The sequence below is a fragment of the Carcharodon carcharias genome, chromosome 21 (assembly GCF_017639515.1).
Source record: "Carcharodon carcharias isolate sCarCar2 chromosome 21, sCarCar2.pri, whole genome shotgun sequence".
In the NCBI taxonomy this organism is placed as follows: Eukaryota; Metazoa; Chordata; class Chondrichthyes; order Lamniformes; family Lamnidae; genus Carcharodon; species Carcharodon carcharias.
Genome location: NC_054487.1, coordinates 60,136,290 through 60,162,643, shown reverse-complemented (window position 1 = coordinate 60,162,643; position 26,354 = coordinate 60,136,290). Strand labels below are relative to the sequence as shown.

The window sequence follows — 26,354 nt, the reverse complement described above, 5'->3', positions numbered from 1 at the left end:
AGCTACCTGTACACCGTTCTATTAAATGTACCTAGTTCAGGAACAGCATAAGTAAGGTATAACAGTAAAGCTCCATCTACACTATCCAATCAAACTGTCCCAAGGCGGGTACAATACATGTTCAATACAGAGTGAAGTGCCATCCACAATGTTCCATTATCCTCCCGAATCAGGCATAGCATGGGTTAGGCCCAATATAAAACTCCATCTATACTGTCCTATCATGCAGCCAACTCAGTTACAGCATGTGTTCAATGCAGCATACTGATCCATTAGCATGATACAATAAAGCACCCCAGCTCAGGTACAGCATTGGATCAATACAGAATAAAAATCCCTCTACATATAAACATCAGGAAATCCTGACTGAGATAAGGGCAAGACTTACATGTGAGGACAGTACTGTCCAAGGCAACACACTGAAGGTTAAGCCTATGGAAAGTGATGAGCAGTTCCTGTCAGCTGGTTAGACTTTCACCTTGGGAAGTGCTGGACTGAGGGCTTCTCAGTAGAGGTCCATACTTTTGCAATCAATATTGAAGCTTTCCATTTTGTCACATCTTTGACACAAGGGGTCTTAGTCCTATGCATCCAGTTATTCCAGTAGGTTAATAACTTCAGTACACTTTTAACTATGAGATAGCTGTTAATGACTGACAGTCAACCTTTCTGGCTCAAAAATAAAAATATAGAATCTCATTCCTTCAAGGAGTAAATTGCTGGAGATTTTCAAAGTTTCAATTTTTCCCCTCTCATCTTCCTTTCCCTCTCTTTATTTCTCTTCTGATTTGATTTGAATCCAATTTACCTTCCTTCTCTGTCTTCCTTCCACGTATTTCTCAATGCTTGAATCTCATTAGTTACTGAAATAGTCTGTTGGCCCATTGTTGACCACAGTCCTAGATGTCCCGTTGTCCTCACTATGCTGTTAGCAGTACATGTTTCTAGCAATTTACAGGGCAAACAATTCTTGAGCTGAAGGGTGCTAGAGTAAGTTGACTAACTGGGAATGTCGCATGATGTTGCACTCCAGCAAATGCAGGCTGTATATTTAATTTCAATATATTTCCAATTAATAATGTTGGTTGAATTACTTTAATATTAAATTGCCTTTTCTTTTCCTTTGCTTTATTTACAGGGAAGAAACTCACTCACTGCGTCAGCTGTAACTCCACTTCTTCCCACAGTAACTCTCACTTATCATGTGTAACCAGGGGAGGAAACTGCAGGTGAGATCACAAGGAACCAGAAGCCAATCACACAGTTGCCAGGAAATTTGTCACAAAGTAGCCCATGCCCATTCAATCAAGGTGTTACTGTGTCACTTGATCAACCTCTGTTCCTGTAGATGTCTCACTGGGCAGGAATGCAGATTGTACATTAAATCTGTCTTTGCCTCTGCTCCTATGCCCTGATATTCCAGGCTCCCTGGACCAAATGTATGGTCCTCCTATTCAATGAACCCCCATCGTCCCCATCCACGTCTTGCTTTACTTACTGCAAAGTTTCCCACTCTATCTATCAGACAGAGTATCTCCCACCTGTTTTGGCCAGCTGAGAGCCTGATTAAGCAAATTGTACTGGAATGAGGCAGATGTATTCCAACCCCATCTGCTTTCTGAAATCAGTCCATTCCCTGTACCAGTAAGGGGTTTCAGAGTCAATCAGTGGAGGGATTATCAAAAGTATCAAGTGGTGAGATCATCAGAGCATTAATGGGAGAGGGCAGCCTGGGAAATAATGTGCAAAGCTACCTGTATAATGTACCATCAAATACTCACAATTCAGTAACAGCATGGGTAGGCTATCCAGTAAAGTTCCCTCCACACTGTCCTATCAAACATTCCCATGGCAAGAAGAGCATACAGATTAAAACTCCATTAATATTCTCCCATACATCAATGTATGGCTCTTTTGACACTACCCAATGATACATACCAGCTCAGACAATGGATGGGATCAATATAGAATCAAAATCAATGTACACGTAAGCATCAGGCACTTCTAGGTGAGGCAAGGGTAAGACATTCATACAGGTAAAGGTCTGCTCTACTCATTACAACAGTGGTCAAGCCTTATGGCTGATGGCAAACAGCTAGGTACTCTTACTTTGGTAGGAAATTAGTCATTATTCTTTTGATTTATTTTAATGCTTTTGGTAGTGACCACATTTCAACTGGATGGTACAGCATAAGGATTGCTGAACGAGCTTTCCGCATGAAATAGAAAATATATTCATATAAGAATATATACTTGTGTTAATTTTGTTCAGAATGATGTTGAGATTCTTTGTCTTTTCTCCTGTATGTTATAGTTTAATTTAAAGGAGAAGAGAGCGTAGAATTGAAAGTAGAAATCCAGAAATGCTAATGGAATTTTGCCCATATGGCTTTTTTCTCAGGAGTGGATGCTCTGCAAAACTGTTGATGTATTTCTTTCTTTGGCACAAAAATACCCTTGGTCCAGATTTATACAGTGATTACTTCCCCCAGTTAATCTGTAATAACATAGAGATCAAGGGTGCAGAATCTCAACACTCAGTTAAGAACAAAATAAAAAATATATATATTTCTGTACAAAGCTGTTCTCGACTTCACTGGGAATGTTTGTTCGGTTCTCCTTGTGCTGTAGTATCTAGTTGAAGTGTAGTTACTGTCATGGTTTGGTTGAATCTTTTTTGGCTCAATGATGCCTTAAGCACTGTTTCCCAGGTAACTACTAATTTAAAGTCAGTGCAACGTCAAAATGTTATTACTGGAGCAATTATGAGCAAAGCTTTTACTTCTGCAAATAACAGAAACATTTTTTGTGTGGTACTGCACAATAAATGATTTAAAGAGACTGTAACAATTTAAAATGTTGCTTGCAGTAAATTAAGACAAGCTAGTGAGTAAATTGGAAATGTGATGAGTCGGTTGGCCTTCAGCAGGCAGAGCTCCAGCACAGCAAGGCTTGAGTCCAGATAGAGTGGACGTGGGGAAGATGTTTCCATTTTAGAAGAGGGTAGGACCCGAGGGAACAGCCTCAGAGTAAAGGGAAGACCTTTTAGAACAGAGATGAGGAGAAACTTCTTTAGCCAGAGAGTGGTGAATCTAAAACCCCCTCCCACGGCACCTTCCCATTGCAACCACAGAAGATGCAACACCTGTCCCTTTACTTCCCCTCTCCTCACCGTCCAAGGGCCCAAACACTCATTTCAAGTGAAGCAGCATTTCACTTGCACTTCCCTCAACTTAGTCTACTGCATTCATTGCTCCCAATGCGGTTTCCTCTACATTGGAGAGACCAAACGCAGACTGGGTGACCGCTTTGCAGAATACCTTCATTCTTACCCAGACCTCCCTGTCGCTTGCCATTTCAACACTCCACCCTGCTCTCATGCCCACATGTCCGTCCTTGGCTTGCTGCATTGTTCCAGTGAAGCTCAACGCAAACTGGAGGAACAGCACCTCATCTTCCGACTCGGCACTTTACAGCCTTCCGGACTGAATATTGAGTTCAACAATTTTAGATCTTGAACTCTCTCCTCCATCCCCATCCCCTTTCCGATTTTTCCCCCTCCTTTTTGTTTTTTCCAATAATTTATATAGATTTTTCTTTTCCCACCTATTTCCATTATTTTTAAATGTATTTCCATCCATTGTTTTATCTCTACCTTTTAGCCTTTTTCGATCCCTTCACCCCACCCCCACTAGAGCTATCTGTACCTTGCTTGTCCTGCTTTCTACCCTTAATTAGCACATTCCTTTAGATAATATCACCACTTTCAACACCTCTTTGTCCTTTTGTCTGTGACATCTTTTGGTTAACTCCACCTATCACTGGCCCTCTATCCAGCTCTTCTTGTCCCAACCCACCCCCCACCCTCACCTTAAACCAGCTTATATTTCACCTCTTTCCTATTTTTCCTTAGTTCTGCTGAAGAGTCATACGGACTCGAAATGTTAATTGTGCTCTTCTCCACAGATGCTGCCAGATCTGCTGAGTTTTTCCAGGTATTTTTGTTTTTGTTTTCAATTTCCAGCATCCGCAGTTTTTTGCTTTTATCCTTGGAAGGCAAGTGTTTGGAAGCCGCTGGGTTATGTGATGCGTCTGAATGTGTTTATTGAAAATGTCTACTCCATGATTAGTTGCTAAGTACAGTAATGCGAAGAAACAGCTGCAAGTAACCATTTGCCAAGAGTCAATATTATCGATCTAATAAGCATGTATATCAGGGTTAGAATAGTGCAGGGGTTGCAATTAGATTTATGATCACGCTGGCATAGAGGCTGCACTTACAACCTACTCGTGCTCTTTCCCTGCCCATGCTTGTTCGAAACCTGTTACATCCATAACATTTTCCAGTTCTGACAACCTGAAACATTACCGCTATTTTTCTGTCCACAGATGCTGACTAATCTGTCAAGTATTGCTAGCATCTTCAGTTTATTTCAGATTTCCAGCATCTGGTTTGCATTTGTAACTTCAAATTAACTGTGGTTGGCATGAGTGAATTCCAATCAATTTACATATCAACTGATCAGTTGACAGAAGTCTGCATGTAATTGAATAAATGAAATTGAATAACTGGAATAATTTGAATGTATACATTCTGGTTATACCAAGAAAATTGATGCGTTACAAGGAATTCACCAAGTTAACCCTTTTTAACTGGACATCAATAGTTGATCCTGAAAAGGGACATGGGTCAGCAACATTTATAAAACATTTTCTCCATTTTCAACCAGTCAAAAGTCACTGGTCAAGCTTATGATTAGAACGTAAATTATTCTCAAAATATTTTTTTACAAGACTCTTAATAAGTTTTGTAAATATCTCAAGATAGTAAGAGCCCTTTCAAAAGTTGGCTTGACACAGCATTGATACACTACATGGTGTCACGCACAAAAAGTAGCATCTAGGAGCAGAGTTCTGCATAGACTTGTAAGGACACATATATAAAGCTCTTTTCTGCTGGCCCATATCATGACACTTCTGTCTCACCTAGTAGTGCAAATAATCACTGTCTTATCATTTAAACTAAGTCTATGAGCTTTGAAAAACAAAATATAGCATTGGTTACACAGAGCTCTAATTTCTAAAGCATTTGATATTTTATCTGAAACACATTATCACATTGGACAATCTGGAACAGTCTCTTCTAATCTTTTTCCTTTTTAGATCGGGTCTGACTCCGGAGTTACGCTGATGACCATGGCTCTAAGCTACATATTACTCCAAAAGCAGTTAAGTAAACCGGTTCCCCATATCTCTGATTAACATTCACTGCTAATATTATTGGAATCTTTTACAGTATCAATTTCTCCAATCTACTTAAAGTTACATTTTGAAGTCAGCAATACGTCCATCCCTGGAAATATTTTGCATTTTATAACCAGCTTCATACTTATATCTTATTTTTACTTATATAATGTTCTGATGAAGAGTCATACGGACTCAAAACATTAACTCTGTCTTCCTCTCCACAGATGCTGTCAGACCTGCTGAGTTTTTCCAGCTATTTTTGTTTTGTTTCAGATTTCCAGCATCCACAGTATTTTGCTTTTATTTCATTACCTTTATGATTTGCTTGAAGGTCTTTATTTGCAAAATAAAACACAATTGAGAACTGTCTAATAACAGTTATAATAGATCTTGAGAGATTTCTTTCAAAATATTAAATTGTTTTTATTATGCAACAAAATAATACCCAAGTGATGATACTCAGCAAGTAGATAGCATTTATGGAGAGAAAGGATTAAGGCATCAGGTTGATAACCTTTCGTCAGAACTGAAGTAACATTGTCACAAATGTTACCTGATCTGCTGAGTACTTCCATTTTGTTTTTATTTTGGACTTCCAATCTTCGCAGTATTTTGCTTTTGCACCTTTTTGATAAGATTTCAAATATGTAGGACTGATAGTTAATTTAAACAGGTTGGTTTAAGGAATTGCTATTTTAATTCCAATAAAGCTCAAAGGTCAGCGCCTCTTCTTTCAAGTAGGCATTTTACATCATCAACAATTTTGGATCATAACCACTGGTCCCATATTTTTCCCCCAACAGTTGGCACTGGTAATGATTCTGCACATCATTTAATCATTCCTGCCTTTCACGCTTTGCTTTATCTATTTCTTTCCCTACGATCCTTTCCCTGTCTCTGTGCTTGTTTGAAACCTGTTACATCCATAACATTTTCCAGTTCTGACAACCTGAAACATTAACGGTTTCTCTGCCCAGAGATGCTGACTAATCTGTCAAGTATTTCCAGCATCTTCAGTTTATTTCAGATTTCCAGCATCAGCCATAGTTTACATTTGTAACTTCAAATTAACTGTGGTTGGCATGAGTGAATTCCAATCAATTTACATATCAAATGATCAGTTGGCAGAAGTTTACATGAAATTGAATAAATGAAATTGAATAACTGGAACAATTTGAATGTATGCATTCTGATTATACCAAGAAAACTGGTGCAATACAAGAATTCACCCTTTTAAGTTAATGGTTCTTAACTGGACATTAACATTTGTCCTGAAAAGGGATATGTGTATCAACATTTAATATATAAAAAGTTTTCTCCATTTTCAACCAGTCAAAAGTCACTGGTCAAATACAACAAAAGACAATAGGCTAAGAACAAGGAAGAACAAGAAGGAAAGAGCAAAATTAAGAAAGTTTTGTGTAGTTTGAGAAGCTAGACAAATTTTAAAGAACCATTGAGCAGTTTTTAAATGCAGGAGTTTTAAGAACCAAAATTCAATCTCTACCAAAGTAAACCTTGTAAAGTGTATTGCCATGGTACCTGATCTCATGGCTCCTGACATAGATTGCTGTTTGCATCAAATGTAGCAGTAGAGACTTAATAAAAACACAGTTCAAGGTGGCTAAACCAGGACAAGAATATGACAAAGGCATATATGACAGCATACTTCCAGAAGTGAATACACAAGACCGCAAAACCTAATGAAGGAACCAGATCTCAACTAATAATGGTAACTTGTCCGCAGCATAAAATCAAGCTTCAAAGCTAACCTTGCCAAGTCATACAGCAACTTTAGACTTGAGCCATAACTTTACTGTTCAATAGTCCAGAAATACCTCAGCTGCAGCTGGGCTAGCAATACACAATGCATTTTCATACCTGTAATTATTTGTAATCTTTACCCAAGTACCAATTCCTCAGTGCTTAACCTTATGAAAATATTAGTATGAAGGTATTAGTTGTTTTAAAGATCTGTAATAATAGTTTATGCATTTCAGTCAGCTTGATCTAGCAAAAATGTGTCAGTTAATCGAATTAATTAGACTAATTGATTGACTTGGCATGTAATTGTTAACATACTTTGGACTGGATATAGAAGTTTAAGGCAACTTAAAATTGCCATTTTTAAATGTTAGAAGTTTGATCTAGTCTGTACAGATAAGTGAGGAAAAAGGACAAAGATTGGTGTGATAACCTTTATGTATTCAAGCTTATTATTGGAAGTTTCAATTGTTCTTGTTTAAAAAAAACCTGATATTTATATAGCACCATTCATGACCTCAGGGCATCCCACAGCACTTTACAGTCAATTAAATATTGTTGAAGTGCAGTCACAGTTGTGCAGGCTGCATTTTTCCATCTGCATCGTTATCGTACAATGTAGCAAAGGTGAGTTAAAAAAAAGTTTGTTCATGTAAAGTTCGGCTAAACTGCAACCCAATCCCAGTTCCAGGCATTAAAAAATGAAATCACACTTCACCGATCATGATGATTTTACTGGTTAAACACTAATGTCATATCTAATACAGGTGAAAAAAAAAACATGTATTTTCCACATACACAAGTCATTATGTTTTTCAATAAGTTTAGTATCAAAGACATACTGATAATTTTATTCTTATATCCTTTATATCAAACGTGCTGCACCAAAACATTGAACACTAATGGCAAACTGGCATTCATATGATATAGAAATGTTTGTTCATCTATCAGGACACTACCATTTGCCAGCTCTACAAGATTTTATTGCCAATATTGCATGTTACTTCAGCCAGCTGAACTTTTAAGTTTCACAGAAGTAATAATTAAACATGAAAGTAAAGCATCTTTAAACAAATATTGATTATATATTTGTGTTTTTTTGCTTCAGTTAGATTGTTTATTAAGAGAATATTTGAATAAAGATAGTCATCTGGTGTTTTACACAAAAAAGTCAATGCAAAATCCAAGTTTCATCAATTTGCTTTACATTCTCAAATAGGAACATAAATAAGTACACTGCAAAATGTCACCTATTGCAGTCATTTGTTGCTCTCATTCAATGTTCTATTTAAAGTTTGCATGTTTGGACAAAGCACCAGTCAAACTAACTCCTCTGCTTTTGAGGTTCATTTGTGGCGACTGCCACGCCTCTTCATTGCTGCAGTGCATTGTGGACAGTACCATTTTCCTTTTGGAGCCTCTGTTAGTCCAACACATCCATAATGGAACCACTCAATGGGACACTTAAAAAAAAAAATTGTTGTTAGAATACATTTCAATATGAAATACTTTAATGCACCAAATGTACATTATTCAGTCACCATGAATAGTGTCATCTTTCATTTATTTCTTACTGCAGTTTACAACCAAATTTTACAGTTTATTATAATGGTTCAAACTGTTAAAAATGCAAGATACTTACATCTTGATTATCACACCCTACCATTTCACCATATGACACCTGAAAAAAGGAAACATACAAACATGTTTTCAGGCATATTTTCATGCTCAGTGAGTTATTCAATTACTGGGGGCCTCAAGCCTAGGCTGACTGTGCTTATCAGGAAATGACACCAATCAGTCTAAACTTCTTATGACACTATTATGTCAAGATGGGATTTTAACACTAGCTTTAGCCTGGTTAAAATATATGATTTAACTATTTGCTGCTGCATTTCTGGCGATTTAAGAAGATTTTCATCCATGATTGGAACATTGTTACAACATTTTATGCCTCACCAGGAAATACATTTCTGATCAGGTTTTGGTGTAGGTAACACATCTGCCAGGTGCCTAGCACCTTTTACAACTGTACTCAAACGTCTATGATTGTGCTGGAATCTCATTCAAAAGTAAAAACTTGTTCTTTACTTCAGTCAGCACTTCATTGAGCATCCACTATATTTTGAACCCACCAAATGATTGGAAATGGGGAAAGTGTGAAAGACAAATTACAAGTTTGAAGTTGAGATTAGATTTTAATTTTGGATTCCCACATCTGTTACTAACGTGTGACAGTATCAGATTTAATTTATTCAAGAAAATCAAACATATTTCTAAAGGTTTGTAATGGGCCATAGATTTTCTCAAATAATGGTTTTTTAATCGATATTTGTCCCAGGTACTTCATATTACATATATTAAAAGGGCATCCCACCAGTAATTTTTTTCATTTTCAGCATCATTAAAAACCATTACAAGTTTATTCACTTTCAAAGTATATATTCTGTGGATAATGTGAATTCACAATTTTTAGAATAAGCACTGAAAATCTAAAGCTAAATTTCTAACATAAAAGATCTAGCATAAGTATACACATCTCCTGGCAACTTGTGTCTATTGCTTTTAAACAAATAAAGATAATAGAACATAAAGCATGTTCAGCATATTTATTCACAGCTCTTGTATTTATTCCAAACTCACCTGATTGCAGATACAATAACGAGGCTCATTGGGATCATATGTCCAATCCACTTGGTTATTGGAATCAGACTCTGGTAAAGCTGGGGTCTGCTGAGGAATCTCTTGTGCTACTACAGATGATGAAGAGGAGGAAGATGATGATGATGATGATGAGGAGGACTGATGGTTTGAGGACTTGTTGCTGGTTCTGAGAAAAACATGGATATATAAAAGTTAGAATGGCATTCAGGCTAGTTTATAGATATGTAGTTCACATGTAATAGTGGTAATATAAATAATAAAATCTTCTTAGATAGACTGATAAGATGAGCAACCGACAGCAGAATGCAATTAAACCAAAGTTAACATTGGTGACAAATGGTCTACCAGCAATGAATCTTATTGGTGCAGTATAGCAAAGTGACAATGAACAGAGTGCATATTACTCCTACATACAGCAACAAGTGTGACTTCAGGCATTCATGGGAATTTTTTTTAAAACAGACATCACCTGTACGTAAAATTAAAATTGTATTGGCCAAAAATAAACTCAATGCAATCTTGTCCCTTCCAAGGCTAAAATCATTCAGTGCTATAGCTGGGGTTCTTATATATTGCAAGTTTTTTGATTGTACAATTCAATATTTGATCCCAGAATTGTTATGATGGACTAATATGCCCACGAACACTGAATTCTAGATCAGCTCCCTATATTTGTCATATGGACTAAATGCTCTTTTACATTTAAGTGGGGGAAGTGACAGGCATTGACAGTTTATCCAAACAATATTACCAAAGCTCAAGTTCCAATTTAAAGCTGGCCTATGGCCTTCCAATTTGGTTGTGCACTGTATGCATGGTGCGCATTTCTGATCTAATGTAATTCCATCCCATTTACTCTTATTTTATTTTCCTGCATCTTTTTATTTCTTCCTTTTGTTATAGTGAGGATAAAATAATTTTCTAATATATGGACCAGGAAAAATCACTTTCTGACACTAAACTAAAAACATAAATATAATCTAAAATTTGATTCTGGGTCTAATGTGACAACAGTGGAACAGAAAGAGACTCAGAGGGTAGAATTTAATGCCCTCTCCCTGTGGTGAGTTTGGTGGCAGGGGGACATTTCATAGGGCGGAGTGTGGGGACACCCCCCACCCATTTGTGTCTGGCGGGTGGGAGGGGGAGAAGAGAACGGTAGGCAAGGCACAGATGGCCTTCCTGTCCACTGCCAACTGAGGCCATTAAGTGGGCCTCAGCAGCAGGCAGGGGACTCGCCATGCCGGAAGCCTGAAAAGCAAACTTTGTCAGGGTTGCTTGCAGGCTCCCGGGCGGGGGTGTTGCTCATTTTAAGCCACTAAGTACCTGATTGACGGACCTGGCATCAGGAAGGGGGTGGAGGAGGTGTTGAGGCCCACACCTCCGCCCTTGTTGCTGATCCCTCTCCCCAGCCTGCAAACCTCCTCCCACATCATTCATCAGTGCCTGGGACCCGTGACGATCCTAGACCATGGGTGGATGTAGTACCAGCATCACTTCCCTAGTGGCACTGCTGGAAATGAAAACTGCCAACCTCTGATTGGTCAGCAGCTGAACAGACTGGACTTCTGCCCCCGGAGCTCTTGATCCCAGGAAAGGGCCACCGCTTCCTGATGGGTACTTAATGCAGCAGGCCTTCCTGAAAAGAGGCGATGCGGGGTTCCCTGGTTCTTCAGCTGACAGGCAAGGCCCCATTGCCTACATTAAATTCCACCCAGAGAGTTTCATTCCAAAGTTAAGTCAGGTCTCAAATCCAGATTAATATTATGCTGAACTGTCAATGCAAATACACCCAGTTGAATGGTATTAGCCATTATTAAAATGAACAAACTTTCAACACGATTGTTATATTTGGCTATTAAGAGATTTATTTTGGCATACAGTTCACATAAACTTTTTTTTTTAAAGAAATATATTCTAAACCTTGTCCTAAACTAGATAAAAATCAAATAACGTAAATTCCTTAATAATAAAAACACTTACTTGTTTTTTCGACCGCTGCGTGAATCTGTGGCTGATGTAGATAATGTCTGTGTCAGTGTAGAAGCTAGGGTTGAGGAATATCCTGTTGATTCTCTCGAGATAGAGAATTCCCGCGTAAGCTGGAAGTCATTGTTTTTGAATGCTTCATAAGTGGCCTTTATAGTAGATGTCCTCCTCCCTTCCTTCATCTTATACATCAAAAACAAAAGGAAAAGGTTACATTTCAGAATTGTAATTTAAGTGCATCACAAATATTTACTATTTTTTAAAGATATCCTCCCTACTTACCAATATTTGTTGCAATAAAATGTTCTTCAAAATACTTGGGAGATTATGTACTTTGACAAATATTCTATATTGGAATGTGGAATACACAACAAACTAAAGTACAAGAGCATAGCTAATGTTGATATCCTCAATTCAAGAGTGAAACATGTTCATTTCTACAGAATAATTATTATAGAATTTTGATGAAATTCATTTTAATAATTTATTTAATGCTATTTATGAATGAATTATCAAGTAGTTCAAGGAAACTATGCTTCTAAGTTATTTCTTAGTTATTTCTACCGCTGGAGTAGGTTTATTACTGTATACAAATGAATGTTCTGAAATCCTTTGAAATTTTCAGCTGATTCAGAATTAAAATTGATGACCAATTACTTATTAATTCTACTGATGTGAATATATTAATACTGTTAATGCCTAGCAGACAAATTATAGAATCATCCAGTACCTAGTTAGGATCTATTTCTAATGGGGACATTACTGACACATTTGGTAATCACAAATGGTTAGAATGCAAGAAAGACTTGCATTTATATAGCACCCGTCATGATCTTTCAGTCCCAAAGCACTTTACATCCAATGAAGCACCTTTGAAGTTTTGTTTATTCTTTCTTGGGAGGTGGGCTTCGCTGGCTACGCCAGCATTTGTTGCCCATCCCTAGTTGCCCTTGAGAAGGTGCCTTCTTGAGCTGCTGCAGTCTATGTGGTGTAGCTACATCCGCTGTTAGGAAGGGAGTTCCAGATTTTGGCCCAGCGACAGTGAAGGAATAGTGATATATTTCCAAGTCAGGATGGTGAGTGGCTTGCAGAGGAACTTCCAGGTGGTGGTGTTCCCGTCTATCTGCTGCCCTTGTCTTTCCAGATGGTATCGAAGGAGCCTTGGTGAATTCCTGCAATGCATCTTGTAGATGCTACACACCACTGCTACTGTGCGTTGGTGGTGGAGGGAATGAATGTGGTGCCAATCAAGTGGCTGCTTTGTCCTGGACAGTTTCAAGCTTGAGTGCTGTGGGAGCTGCACTCATCCAGGCAACTGGGGAGCAGTCCATCACACACCTGACTTGTGCCTTGTAGATGGTGGACAGCCTTTGGGGAGTCAGGAGATGGGTTACTCATTGCACGATTCCTAGCCTCTGACCTGCTCTTGTAGCCACAGTATTTATATGGTTAGTCCAATTTAGTTTCTGGTCAATGGTAACTCCCAGGATGTTGATAGTGGGAGATTCATTGATGGCGATGCCATTGAACATCAAGGGGCGATGGTTGGATTCTCTCTTGTTGGTGGCGGTCATGGCCTGACACTTGTGTGGCGCAAATGCTACTTGCCACTCGTCAGCCCAAGCCTGGATATTGTCCAGGTCTCGCTGCATTTGGACATGGACTGCTTCAGTACCTGAGTCGTCGCGAATGGTGCTGAACATTGTGCAATCATCAGCAAATATCCCCACTTCTGACTTTATGATGGAAGGAAGGTCATTGATGAAGCAGCTGAAGATGGCTGGGTCTAGGACACTACCCTGAGGAACTCCTGTGGTGATGTCCTGCAGCTGAGATGATTAACTTCCAACAACCACAGCCATCTTCCTTTGTGTTAGGTATGACTCCAACCAGCGGAGAATATTCCCCGATTCCCATTGACTCCAGTTTTGCTAGAGCTCCTTGAAGCGACACTCTGTCAAATGCAGCCTTGATGTCATAGGCAGTCACTCTCACCTCACCTCGGGAGTTCAGCTCTTTTGTCCATGTTTGAACCAGGGCTGTAATGGGATCAGGAGCTGAGTGGCCCTGGTGAAACCCAAACTAGGTGTCAGTGAGCAGGTTATTGCTAAGCAAGTGCTGCTTGATAGCACTGTTGATTTACCCCTTCCATTACTTTACTGATGATGGAGAATAGACTGATGGGGCGGTAATTGGCCAGGTTGGATGTCCTGCTTTTTGTGTACAGGGCATACCTGGGCAATTTTCCACATAGTCAGGCACATGCCAGTGTTGTAGCTGTATTGGAACAGTTTGGCTAGGGGCGCAGCAAGTTCTGGAGCACAAATCTTCAGCACTATTGCCGGAATATTGTCAGGGCCCATAGGCTTTGCAGTATCCAGTGTCTTCAGCCATTTCTTCATATCATGTGGAGTGAATTGAATTGGCTGAAGACTGGCATCTATGATCCTGGGGGCCTCTGGAGGAGGCTGAGATGGATCATCCACTGGGCACTTCTGGCTGAAGATTGTAGCAAATGATTCAGCCTTATGTTTTGCACTGATGTGCTGTGCTCCTCCATCACTGTGCCACCGCCTCTGCTGGGCTTACCCTACCATAAACAGGGATGGTGATGATGGCGTCTGGGACATTAGCTATAAGGTATGATTCCGTGAGGATGACTATGTCAGGCTGTTGCTTGTGCAGCCTCCTCCTCCAGTGAGTTGTTTAATTGTCCACCACCATTCACAACTGGATGTGGCAGGGCTGCTAAGCTTGGGTCCGATCCGTTGGTTGTGGGATCACTTAGCTCTGTTTATCTCTTGCTGCTTATGCTGTTTGGCTCGCAAGTAGTCCTGTGTTATAGCTTAACCAGTTTGACACCTCATTTTTAGGTATGCCTGGTGCTGCTCCTGGTATGCCCTCCTGCACTCCTTGTTAAACCAGGGTTGATCCCCTGGCTTGATGGTAATGGTAGAGTGGGGGATATACCAGGTCATGATTGTGGTTGTATACAATTCTGCTGCTGCTGATGGTCCACAGTGTCTCATGGATGCCCAGTCTTGTGTTGCTCGATCTTTTCAAATTTTATCCCATTTAGCGCAGTGGTAGTGTCACACAACACGATGGAGGGTATCCTCAGTGTGAAGGTGGGGCTTCGTCTCCACAATGACTATGCAGTGGTCACTCTTATCCATACTGTCATGGACAGATCCATCTGCGGCAGGCAGGTTGGTGAGAATGAGGTCAAGTATGTTTTCCCCTCTTGTTGGTTCTCTCACCACCTGCCGCAGATCCAGTCTAGCAGCTATGTCATTTAGGACTTGGCCAGCTGTGTTGCTACCATTTAAGTCTCCCATTCTGCACCCTTGCCATCCTCAGTGCTTCCTCCAAGTAATGTTCAACATGGAGGAGCACTGATTCATCAGCTGAGGGAGAGCAGTACATGTTAATCAGCAGGAGGTTTCCCTGCCCATGTTAGACTTGATGCCATGAGATTTCATGGGGTCTGAAGTTGATGTTGAGAACTCTCGGGGAACTCCCTCCCAACTGTATACCACCGCCTCTGCTGGGCCTGCCCTACCATACACAGGGATGGTGATGATGGTGTCTGGGACATTATCTGTAAGGTATGATTCCGTGAGGATGACTATGTCAGGCTGTTGCTTGGCTAGTTTGAGACAACTCTCCCAATTCTGGCACTAGCTCCCCGATGTTAGTAAGGAGTTCTTTGCAAAATCGACAGGGCTGAAATTGCCATCGTCGTTTCCAGTGCGTGGGTCGATGCCAGGTGGTCCCTTCAGTTTCATTCCTTTTTCGTGACTTTGTAGCGGTTTGATACAACTGAGTGGCTTGCTAGGCCATTTCAGAGGGCATTTTAAGAGTCATTGCTGTGGGTCTGGAGTCATGTGTAGGCCAGACCAGGTAAGGACAACAGATTTCCTTTCCTAAAGGACCAGATGGGTTTTTACAACAATTGACAATGGTTTTGTAGCCATCATTCGACTTTTAATTCCAGATTTCTATTGAATTCAAATTCCACCCAGGTCCCCAGAGCATTACCCTGGATCTCTGGATTACCAGTCTAGTGACAATACCACTACGCTATCGTCTCCCTGTGTTTTTTATGAAAATCAATTATAGTTTTGTGGCCTCCATTACTGAGACTAGCTTTATATTCCAAGTTTTTTATTAATTGAATTTAAATTCTGCCAGCTGCCCTGGTGCAAGTGAAACTCGTCCCCAAAGCATTAGCCTGGGCCTCTGGCTTACTAGTCCACTGACATTACCAGTATGTCAACATCTCTCATGGGAGATGTTGACATAGTGGAAATGTCGCTGGACTAGTAACTGCTGTAATGTAGTGAAATCCAATTTGCGCACAGCAAGGTTCCACAAACAACAAATAATCTATTTTTGTGATGCTGACTGAGAGATAAACAGTGGCCAGGGCATGCACCATTTGCTCAATAAAGGCAGTCTGGATAAACTAGGATGGAATGAGTATTCAGGACTAGATAGCCAAATAAAATCTCTACCATTTAATTACCTGTGCCGTTGCTTGAACAGCCTGGGCTGCTGCCATTGTAATAGCTGCAGCTCCTGGACTTGCTCCGGGAGTTAATGAGGTAAGATTGTATGAGCTGAGAGGCTGTGATGAATTAATATTGTACACACTGTTAGAACTTGACGTTAAATTACTGTTGCGGCATCCTGAAAAGAACAGAAAAAAATACAATCAGGAAAAAGTGAAAACACATTTAATTAATTAACAAAATATTTCTATTTAAAAGTAACCATATATGATGTATCACACTGTCTGGTAGCCCAGTTTCACCATACTTTATAAACTGGGCAGACTGATTGATACTTTGCACCCCTAGGAGAATGTGAAATAGAGAATGAATCAGCTTTGGTTCAGATGTTCATAAACATCAGAAATATATATTATGGCTTGGATTTTGCAATGGTAATGATGTGAAACTTTCAGTATTTACCGTCAATGCACCACTGAAACTGACAACAATATCAAGTCTGCACATGTGCAAATTAATGCAGAAATCCAGAAGCTGCTGTCATTACTTCAATGTTCCTTCAGAGGGTATGCTGCTGAGGTTCCCCCAAGAGTGCAATCCCTAAGAAATCAGTGAACTGATGGAAACTTCCAGTAGGAAATTCAGTACCATCAATATGTAGTTACACTTGAATTACCTAAAATACCACCAATAGGGAATTCAGGAGAAATGTATTTTTCAAACAGTGTTAAGAATATGGAACGTGTTGCCTCAAGGAGTAGTTGAAGCAAATAGCATAGATACATTTAAGGAGAATCTAGGCAAGGACATGTGGGAGAAATTAATAGAAAGGTATGCTGATGATTACATAAAGATGAGTGGGAGGAGCTTTGTGGACTTTGAACACTGGCATAGATCAGTTGAGCGGATGGCCTGCTTCTGTGCTGAGGGCTCATTGTACTGTATCTTAATTTGAATGGAAAGAAAATGTGAACTTTATTTTAACACTGCTGACTTTGAATTTAATAGTTTTGTGTATCTTAATAACATTAATCACAGGACATTATTGTGCTCAATAACTGTTGTATTCAAAAGGCACATAAAACATTTAAAAGGATTTTTGCTGTTTTTCACAAACTTTGGAATTTTAGTACAAAAATCATATAAGCAGAATAATTCACTTCACTTTAGGCATCCATTAAGGTAATAAACTAGCATTTATTGCATAAGGGATTAGCAATCATTATTACATTGAGCCATACACATGATGATATAACTAGTAGTAATTTATTATTTTAATATTATTCTACTAATCCCCATATGTGATGGACCATCATAAGCGTGGCCAGTAATGTATGGAAGGATACCTTATGAAGGACTTTGGAATCTACTTAAGTTTCTTTTTACCATAGACATATACTTTCACTCAGCAGTGAGTTATTTTGCCACACAAGCATTCATGACAGAAAAATAAAGCAGTGACTTCTTTAACAAATTAATTGTTGCAGAACCAGCCACATTTGAAACAGAATTGCAGATAAATTTGGACACCTTTATGATTGTGAAGTTGCATTCCTTATGCATTGCTAGTGCTGCGGTTACAAAAGCCAAGAACTGTAAAAATGTCAGCTGGGATGTTTCCGGCCATTTCCAGCACAAGGCAAGCCATGACTGTCAGGGTGCTAGCATAGGTGTGCTGTGCATGTGCTGGAAGCATGGAGAGTGCGAATTGTGACATCATGCAACTTGTAATGCTAATTTGGTGCAAGATCTGCCAATATGGACTGGACATATCCAGTTAAAAGTTTTCTCTTAATCACTCCCAGATGAACAAGTGCTCGGCTGCATGAGAGAGGTAGCCTTCTCCTGACTCCAAATCCTACTTAAAAGGCTAACTATCCAAATTTCAGGTGAGGTGCTTTTGACTTTGTTTGGCTGCAGCAGAGTTACTAAAAGTATTATGTTCAGTGTTAATGGAGGAGTTTTGCAAACATTTTAGATTTACAAGGGATGTTGGATCTTTACAAGGAGGAGCTGGGAGGTCTATCAGAAGAAAACCCACTTCAGTAATGGGGGCTATATTTGCAATTCCATAGCTGCAGTATCTGATGCAATATAGCATGACTTGGAAATGGAGCATAGGTAGCAGAGAGGGCAAGCTGTGTGTAGAGGGAGGGGGAGGAGGACAACTGAATGGAGGATGCTACCCACAAAGGGTCTTCACTGAAGCACTTCTACCTCCACATCATCTAGAAGCAGCATTTGAGGCACATTTTTTATTCATTCCTGGGATGCGGGTGTTGCTGGCTAGGCTAGCATTTATTGCCCATCTCTAATTGCCCTCGAGTAGATGCTGTGCTGCCTTCTTGAACCGTTGGGAGTCCACGTGGTGTAGGTACTCACACAGTGGTCTTAAGGAGGGAGATGCAGGATTTTGATCCAGCGACAGTGAAGGAACAGCAATATATTTCCAATTCAGGATGATGTGTGGCTTGGAGGGGAACTGGTGGTGTTCCCATGTATCTGCTGTCCTTGTCCTTCTAGATGGTAGCAGTTGAGGGTTTGGCAAGTCCTCCTAAGGAGCCTTGGTGAGTTCCTGCAATGCATCTTGTAGACGGTACACACTATTGTCACTATGCGTTAGTGGTGGAGGGAATGAATATTTGTGTATGGGTTGGCAATCAAGCTGGCTGCTTTGTCCTGAATGGTGTCAAGTTTCTTGAGTGTTGTTGGAGCTGCACTCATCCAGGCAGTGGAGAGTATTCCAACACAGTCCTGACCTATGCCTTGTGAATGGTGGGCAGGCTTTGGGGAGTCAGGAGGCAAGTTACTCGCCACACAACTCCTAGCCTCTGACGTGCTGTTGTAGCCACACAATTTATATGGATAATCCAGTTCAGTTTCTGGTCAGTGGTAACTATCAGGGTGCTGATAGTGGGGGATTCAGCGATGGTAATGCCATTGAATGTCAAGGGGGGGATGGGTAGATTTTCTCTTGTTGGAGATAGTCATTGCCTGGCACTTGTGTGGCACGAATGTTACTTGCCACTTGTCAGCCCAAGCCTAGATATTGTCCAGGTCTTGCTACATTTGGACATGGACTACTTCGGTATCCAAGGAGTCGCAAATGGTGCTGAACATCTTGTACAATCATCAGCGAACATTCCCATTTCAGGGTTATGATAGAAGGAAGGTCATTGATGAAGCAGCTGAAGATGGTTGGGCTTAGGACACTACCCCAAGGAACTCCTGCAGTGACGTCCTGGAACTGAAATGATTGACCTCCAACAACCACAACTATCTTCCTTTGTGTTAGGTATGACTCCAACCAGCATAGAGTTTTCCCTCGATTCCCATCAACTCCTGTTTTGCTAGGGCTCCCTGATGCCACACTCGGTCAAATGCTGCCTTGATGTCAAGGCCAGTCACTTTCACCTCACCTCTATGGTTCAGATCTTTTGTCTGTGTTTGAATCAAGGCTGTAATGAGGTCAAAAACTGAGTGACCCTGCCGGAACCCAAACTGAGCATCAGCTTCTAAGCAAAGGCCACTTGATAGCATTGTTAATGACCCCTTCCATCACTTTACTGATCATCAAGAATAGACTTTTGGGGCAGTAATTGGACGGGTTGGATTTGTCCTGCTTTTTATGTACTGGACATAACTGGACAATTTTCCACATTGTCAGGTAGATGCCAATGTTGTAGCTTTATTGGAATAGCTTGGCTAGGGGCACGGTATTTCTGAAGCAAAAGTCTTCAGTACTATTGCCAGAATATCGTCAGGGCCCAAGGCCTTTGCAGTGTCCAGTGCCTTCAGCCATTTCTTGATATCACGTGGAGTGAATTGAATTGGCTCAAGATTGGTATCTGATGCTGGGGACCTCTGGAGGCGGCACTTCTGGCACTGTGGCCCCAAATTTCTGTGCCAGTGGATCCTTCCAGAGGGAAGCAGGCAACATGAGCAACATCTCAGAGTATTCTGTTCATTTCATTGCTACATCAATGAGATGAAAGAGGCCCTGATGGCCTTTTCACTGATCAGAGAGGAACAGGAGATGACAACATATGGCTTTGCCAGGCTAACAAGATTCAGAGTGATGCAAGGTGCCATCGACTGCGTGCACATGGGTCTGCGGGCTCCACGTTAACATGTTAGCAAGGACTATCAGGCCATCAACATCCAGTTCATGTGTAACCATGCCCAGAAGGATCCTGCTGGTGAATAAGTGTTATCATGGCATTCACCATGATGCATTCACCCTGTGGCAGTCGCCTCTATCAAATTTCATCTTAAGTATTCTCTGTTCTAAAGAGAACAGGCCAGTTTCTCCACTCTCTCCACATAATTGAAGTCCCTCGTTCCTGGTACCATTCTATTAAATCTCTTCTGCACCCTCTCCAAGGTCTTGGCATGCTTCCTAAAGTTTGGTGCCCTGAATTGAACCCAATACTCTATCTGAGGCCTAACCTGTGTTTCATAAAGGTTTAGCATAACTTCTTTGCTTTTGTACTTTATTCCTCTATTAATAAAGCAAAGGATCGCATATTTCTTTTTAGAAACAGCCTTCTCAACTTTTCCTGCCTTCAAGTATTTGTGTACCCATACCTCCAGGTCTGTCTATTCTTGTATGCCCTTTAAAATTGTACAATTTACTTTATAGGGCCTCTTTTCAGTCTTCCTAGCAAAACACATCACTTCACATTTCTCCACAGTTGTTTGTCCAACTTACTAGCCTGTCTATGTCCTCCTGAAGTCTTAATATCTTCTCATTGATTACTACATTTTCAAGTTTCAAATCATCTGAGAACTTTGAAATTAAGCCCTCTGAACCAAAGTTAGGGTCATTAATATATGTCAAAAATAGCAGTGGTCCCAATATTAGCATCTGGGGAACATGACTGTATACTTTCCTTTCGTCTGAAAAGCTAAGGGAAAGAAAGCAGGAAGTAGTGATGAACCTAATGGAGATGTTGCTGTTGTATAACATGAGTGTAACACTTGGGCATTCTTTTAATTGTATGGTATATATATACTTGGTCTTTCAGTGCCCCCAAAATTAATTGGTGCTGTTTTTCTAAATTTCATCACCCAGCTCCATTCTTTTGGACAGTACTGCAGGAAAATTTTATTAATACATTATTTCTTTATCAGGCAGGCTGCAGTGCTTCTTTCTAACTAGCTTGACTTTTGCTGCTTCACATTCCACCCACTTTCCGTTATATTGCTCCTGGATCTTCTGGATAGCATACTGTCACCATCCCCGAGTTTCTTGAAACTTCCTGCTACTCCTAAGCCCGATAATGCCTTTCCCACTTTCGTAACACCATCAAGCTTCTCAGCACTTGGTTATTCAACGCTTCCTGCTGCTTCTTTAGGATTGCTTTTTATTTTTGTTTTCTCCTGCCTGGTTCCCAGAGCTGTAAAGCTCTCCATTGTTCTTCCCACAGTTGTTCCCCCCGATCTGAACTGGGAAGCAGGTCCTTTAATTTTCTACCATGATCTTTTCTTCAGCCATTTATAATGAAAGAGGACGAGAGGATGCAAAATGGGTTGGAGAGGAGAAGGAAAAAGTAGAAATGGAGACGGAAACGGAAAGAGGAAAAAGTCAAAAATGGGAATGGCAAGCAACAGGTGCCATGCCACTCACTACCTTCCACTTGAAGAAACAGAAAAGGAAAGAATGACAGGGCTCAGGAGTAGCAGCACCATGAAATGAACAAAACAGGTAAGAGAGAGTCCCTGAGCTTCAGCATACCAATGTAGATCCAAAATTGTGAAATATTAATTTGTGACTGTATTGTCCACTCTGTGCTCTCGGATACAATCAATGACACTACTTCCTGACAATAAAACAAGTATCTTTTCATCAGCCACTTATCATCAATTCTCTCACTCCCTTGTAGTATGCCTTAAGAGGGCATTGGCGACCATTGACATCCATGTGTTGGCCCATGGTTATGCTTGGCAAGGTAGTGATTTGCTGTTGCCTTTTGCAGGTTCTGGCTGACCAGAAGACTCTCTTGCTTTTACTGACTGCCATAGGCTTATTGAAAGGATTTGCAGGTTGATAATCAACCTGTTTTGCCATGATATGAACACACCTTCCATGGCCATCAAGTCCAGGAGTTGGGACTTGAACCCGGAGCTTCTGGCTTAGAGGTAGGGACGCTACCACTCCAACACAAAATCCCTTTAAATCATCAACTAGAATAGTAAAAGTGATTAAATTTTATTCCACTATCTCTATATTTATCTCCTATTTCTCAACCACATGCTGCCCCTCACCAATATCATCCAAAAGCATAGCATTAGTTTACACATGTACAATAATGACACCAGCTCTTGCTCACCACCACTTCTTTCTGGACTCCTCCACCGTTGCTAAATTATCAGACTGCTTATCCGCCATCTGGTTCTGGATGGGCAGAAATTTCCTCCAACTAAATATTGGGAAAACTGAAGCCATTGTTTTCAGTCCAAACTCCATTTCCTAGCTACCAACTCCATCCCTCTCCCTGGCAACAGCCTGAGATTAAGCCAGTCTGTTTGCAACCTTGAGTCATATTTGATCCCGAGACAAGGTTTCAACCTCAGATTTGTGCCATCACTAAGACCGCCTTTTTATACCTCTGTAACATTGCTCGATTTCGTCCCTCTCTCAGCTCATCTACTGCTGAAACCCACATTTATGCCTTTGTTAACTCCTGGCTAGTCTCCCACATTCTGCCCTCCATAAACTTAAGATCATTCAAAACTCAGCTGCCTGTGTCTTAACTTGCAGTATGTCACTTTCCCCTATCAACCATGCGCTTGCTATTCTAGTTGCTGGTCAAGCAACTTTTTGACTTTAAAATTCTCAACCTTGTTTTCAAATTCCTCCATGGCCTTGCCCCTCCATGTCTCTTCCAGTTCCACAACCTTCCAAGATATCCATGCTCCTCTAATTCTGGCCTTTTGTGCCTTTCCAATTATAATTGCTCCACCAATGGTGATTGTGTCTTCAGTAACCTAGGCCCCAAGCTCTGAAATTCCCTCCCAACATCTCTCTACCTCACTTTCATCCTTTAAGACATCCTTAAAGCCCACCTCTTTGACCAGGTTTTTGGTCATCTAACCCAATAATCTCGAAATGTGGCTCAGTGTTGTAATTTGTTTTGTAATGCCCTTGTGAAGCACCTTGGGGCGTCTTTTTCTTTATATAGTGCCTATAACATAACAAGTTATTGTTGTAAACTGATGCTACAATTTTAGCTGATAAACAATTCAAATTACCTGGTGTATTTTCTTTTGAAGCATCTGATGTAAGCGTAGATAAAAGAGCCTCTGATTTGAATTTCTTCTCAGGAATATGGTCTGTAGCATGGTGGGTAGATGGGTTATATTTCCGTTCTGTAAAAATACCACAAAATAAATTGAATACAGATTAGAAAGTAAACACCTTACTTTCCAGCATTTTAATTTGCTCAGTAACAGTAGATTGGGTGTCAGCACCGACAAGTTTCAAAAAGGATCAAAAACAAAAATCTCTGAAGCAGCTGAGTAGAAATACAAGATAACAGTGTGATAATAGTGCCGTTGATGAATTTAGTATTAATGTGATGCGCTAACATTAACTCCAAGGTAGCATGTAACCTTGATGATTTTTTCCCACTATTATTTCAGTTTTTTTAATTCATTTTTTTTTCAAGAGTTTACTAAGATGACATGTTAACTGCTGGGGAATGGAACACTTTTCCACCTGATCCACCCAATGTCTGCACTGAACATTCCTAGGTCAAGTGAGGAGAGTGTGAGAAAAGGGTCCAGAGACAGATAGTCAATAGCACCTAGAAAAGCATGCAAGGGGAGGACCCCAAGTCAGGCAGTCAGCAGCCTAGAGGAGTCCGAGAGGAGAATCCCAAGCCAGGCAGTTAACAGCACCTAGCATCACAGGAGAAACAAGTTCATTGGGTGGTGACAAACTGCTGTTAGGGTGTGTCAAGTAGCTGAGAATTAAGAAAACACATTCTTTTTAAAAGAAGGGGCTACTTACATTTAAGTAAACAACACAAGCAATAGGGAAATAAAGTTAAGTCAAGGCCAGGTAAAATAAAGTTGCATAATTAAACCAAAGTAAAATAAAGTTAAGGCAAGGGAAGTAAATTGAAGCCATGGCAGGACAGTTCAGTTGTGTGGAATGCGTATATTGTAACGTGTGGGAAGTCAAGGACGCTATTGGTGTCCTAGATAACCACATGTACAGGAAGTGTCACCAGCTGCAGAACCTTGAGCTCTGGGTTTTGGAGCTTGAGCAGCAGCTGGAGTCACTGTGGCACATCTGCGAGGCTGAGCTACTTGGATAGCATGTTCAGAGAGGTGTTCACGCCGCAGCTTAGGAGCCTGGAGGCAGAAAGGAAGGCAATGGGTGACTGCCAGGCAGAGCAGTGGAAGAGTCCCCTGGGGTCCCGCTCACCAATCGGTTTTCTGTTTTGGATACCGGTGAGGGCACTGGTTCCTCAGAGGAGTGCAGTCAGAGTTAAGTTTCTGGCACCACAGGCAGCACTGCCGAACCGGAAGAGAGGAGGAGAAGAAGGGATTCGTTAGTTAGGAGAATAGACAGGCTTTTCTGTGGCCGTAGACGTGACTTGAGGATGGTATGTTGCCTCCCTGGTGCCAGGGTCAAGGATGTCATGGATCGGCTGCAGGACATTCTTCTGGGGGAGGGCGAACAGCCAGAGGTCGTGGTCCATGTTGGTACGAATGACTTAGGTAGGAAAGGGCAGGTCCTGAAAGCAGACTTTTGGCAGCTAGGATGGAGACTGAAAAGCAGGACCTCTAAAGCAGTAATCTCAGGATTACTCCCGGTCCCAAGTGCAAGTGAGTATTGAGAGTAGGAGAATTGAGCGATTAAACATGTGGCTGGAAAGCTGGTGTAGAAGAAAGGGAATCAGATTTCTGAGACATTGGGACTGGTTTTGGGGAAGGTGGCACTGGTACAAGCCGGACGGTGTACACCTGAACAGGACTGGGACTAATATCCTCTCGGAGATTTGCTAGTGCTGTAGGGTGGCGGGGTTTAAACTAGATTGGCAGGGGGATGGGAACCTGAGGGAAAATTCAAGGCAGGGGACGGGGAAAGGAGAATTAGTGAGTGACTCTGAAAGACAGAAGCAGCACAGGTTAAAAAGTGTACAGCATAGGAATTTGGCAGTGTTAAAGGGTATATATGTAAATGCAAGGAGCATAGTAAATAAAGTCAATACGCTAGGGCACAGATAGACACAAGGCAGCATATCATCATCGCTATAATGACAGCTTGGCTTAGGAGAGGTAAAAATGGCAGCTCAACATCCCTGGATATAGATTTTTCGGGCAGGGGAGGGAGGAGAATAAAAAAGGTAGGGGTGTAGTTTTATTGGTTAAAGAATCAAGTACAGCTGTGAGGAGGGATGATATACTAAATAAAGCATCACATGAGGCCATATGAGCTCAAAAATAAAAAAGGGGCAGCCACACTGCTGGGAGGGTACTATAGACCCCCAAATAGTGGAAGGAAATTAGAAGAGTAAATATGTAGACAGATTTCTGAGTGCAAAAAACAATAGGGCAGTAATCGTTGGAGGCTTCAACTACCCTAATATCAACTGGGATACAAACAGTGTGAAGGGCACAGAGGGTGCAAATCTCTTGAACTGCATTTAAGATAACTTTTCTAGCCAACATATCACGAGCCCAACGAGAGGGGGCGCAATTCTAGATTTAGCCTTAGGAAATGAAGCTGCGCAAGTGGATGAAGTAGCAATGGGGGGACCATTTTGGAGATAGATACCATAATATAGTTAAATTTAGCATCATTATAGAAAAGGACAAAGATGGAACAGGACTAAAAGTTCTAAATTGGGGGAAGACAAATTTTACAAAGCTGAGAGGTGAGTTGCCGAGAGTGGACTGCATACAGCTATTTGAAAGAAAAACTGTGTCAAATCAGTGGGAGGCATTCAAAGGTGAGATTCTACAGGCACAGTGTAGACGTGTCCCCACAAAGAAAAAGTGTGGTACTGCCAAATCTAGAGCCTCCTGGTTATCTAGAAGCATACAGGCAAAGATAAAGCAGAAAAAGAAAGCTTATGATAGTCACAAAAGACGTAATACTGTAAAAAGCCTAGAGGAGTATAGAAAGTATGGGTGAAGTAAAAAAGATATGAAAAAATATTG

The 26,354-nt window shown here is 40.8% G+C and overlaps 1 protein-coding gene across 3 annotated transcripts in view; it reads right to left on the bottom strand.

Annotated features, from left to right (window-relative positions):
• Window positions 1-7,724: 7,724 nt before the first annotated feature.
• Window positions 7,725-26,354, bottom strand: part of ing3 (inhibitor of growth family, member 3) — a 35,455-nt gene continuing 16,825 nt past the window's right edge. For all 3 annotated transcript variants that reach the window (XM_041216262.1, XM_041216264.1, XM_041216263.1), the window contains 6 exons: window positions 23,433-23,549; window positions 16,193-16,356; window positions 11,659-11,846; window positions 9,655-9,841; window positions 8,654-8,692; window positions 7,725-8,474 (listed from right to left, as the gene is read on the bottom strand). In XM_041216262.1, coding sequence (XP_041072196.1) covers window positions 8,358-8,474; window positions 8,654-8,692; window positions 9,655-9,841; window positions 11,659-11,846; window positions 16,193-16,356; window positions 23,433-23,549 — 812 coding nt within the window. In that variant the 3' untranslated portion in view covers window positions 7,725-8,357. The remainder of the gene's footprint in view (window positions 8,475-8,653; window positions 8,693-9,654; window positions 9,842-11,658; window positions 11,847-16,192; window positions 16,357-23,432; window positions 23,550-26,354) is intronic.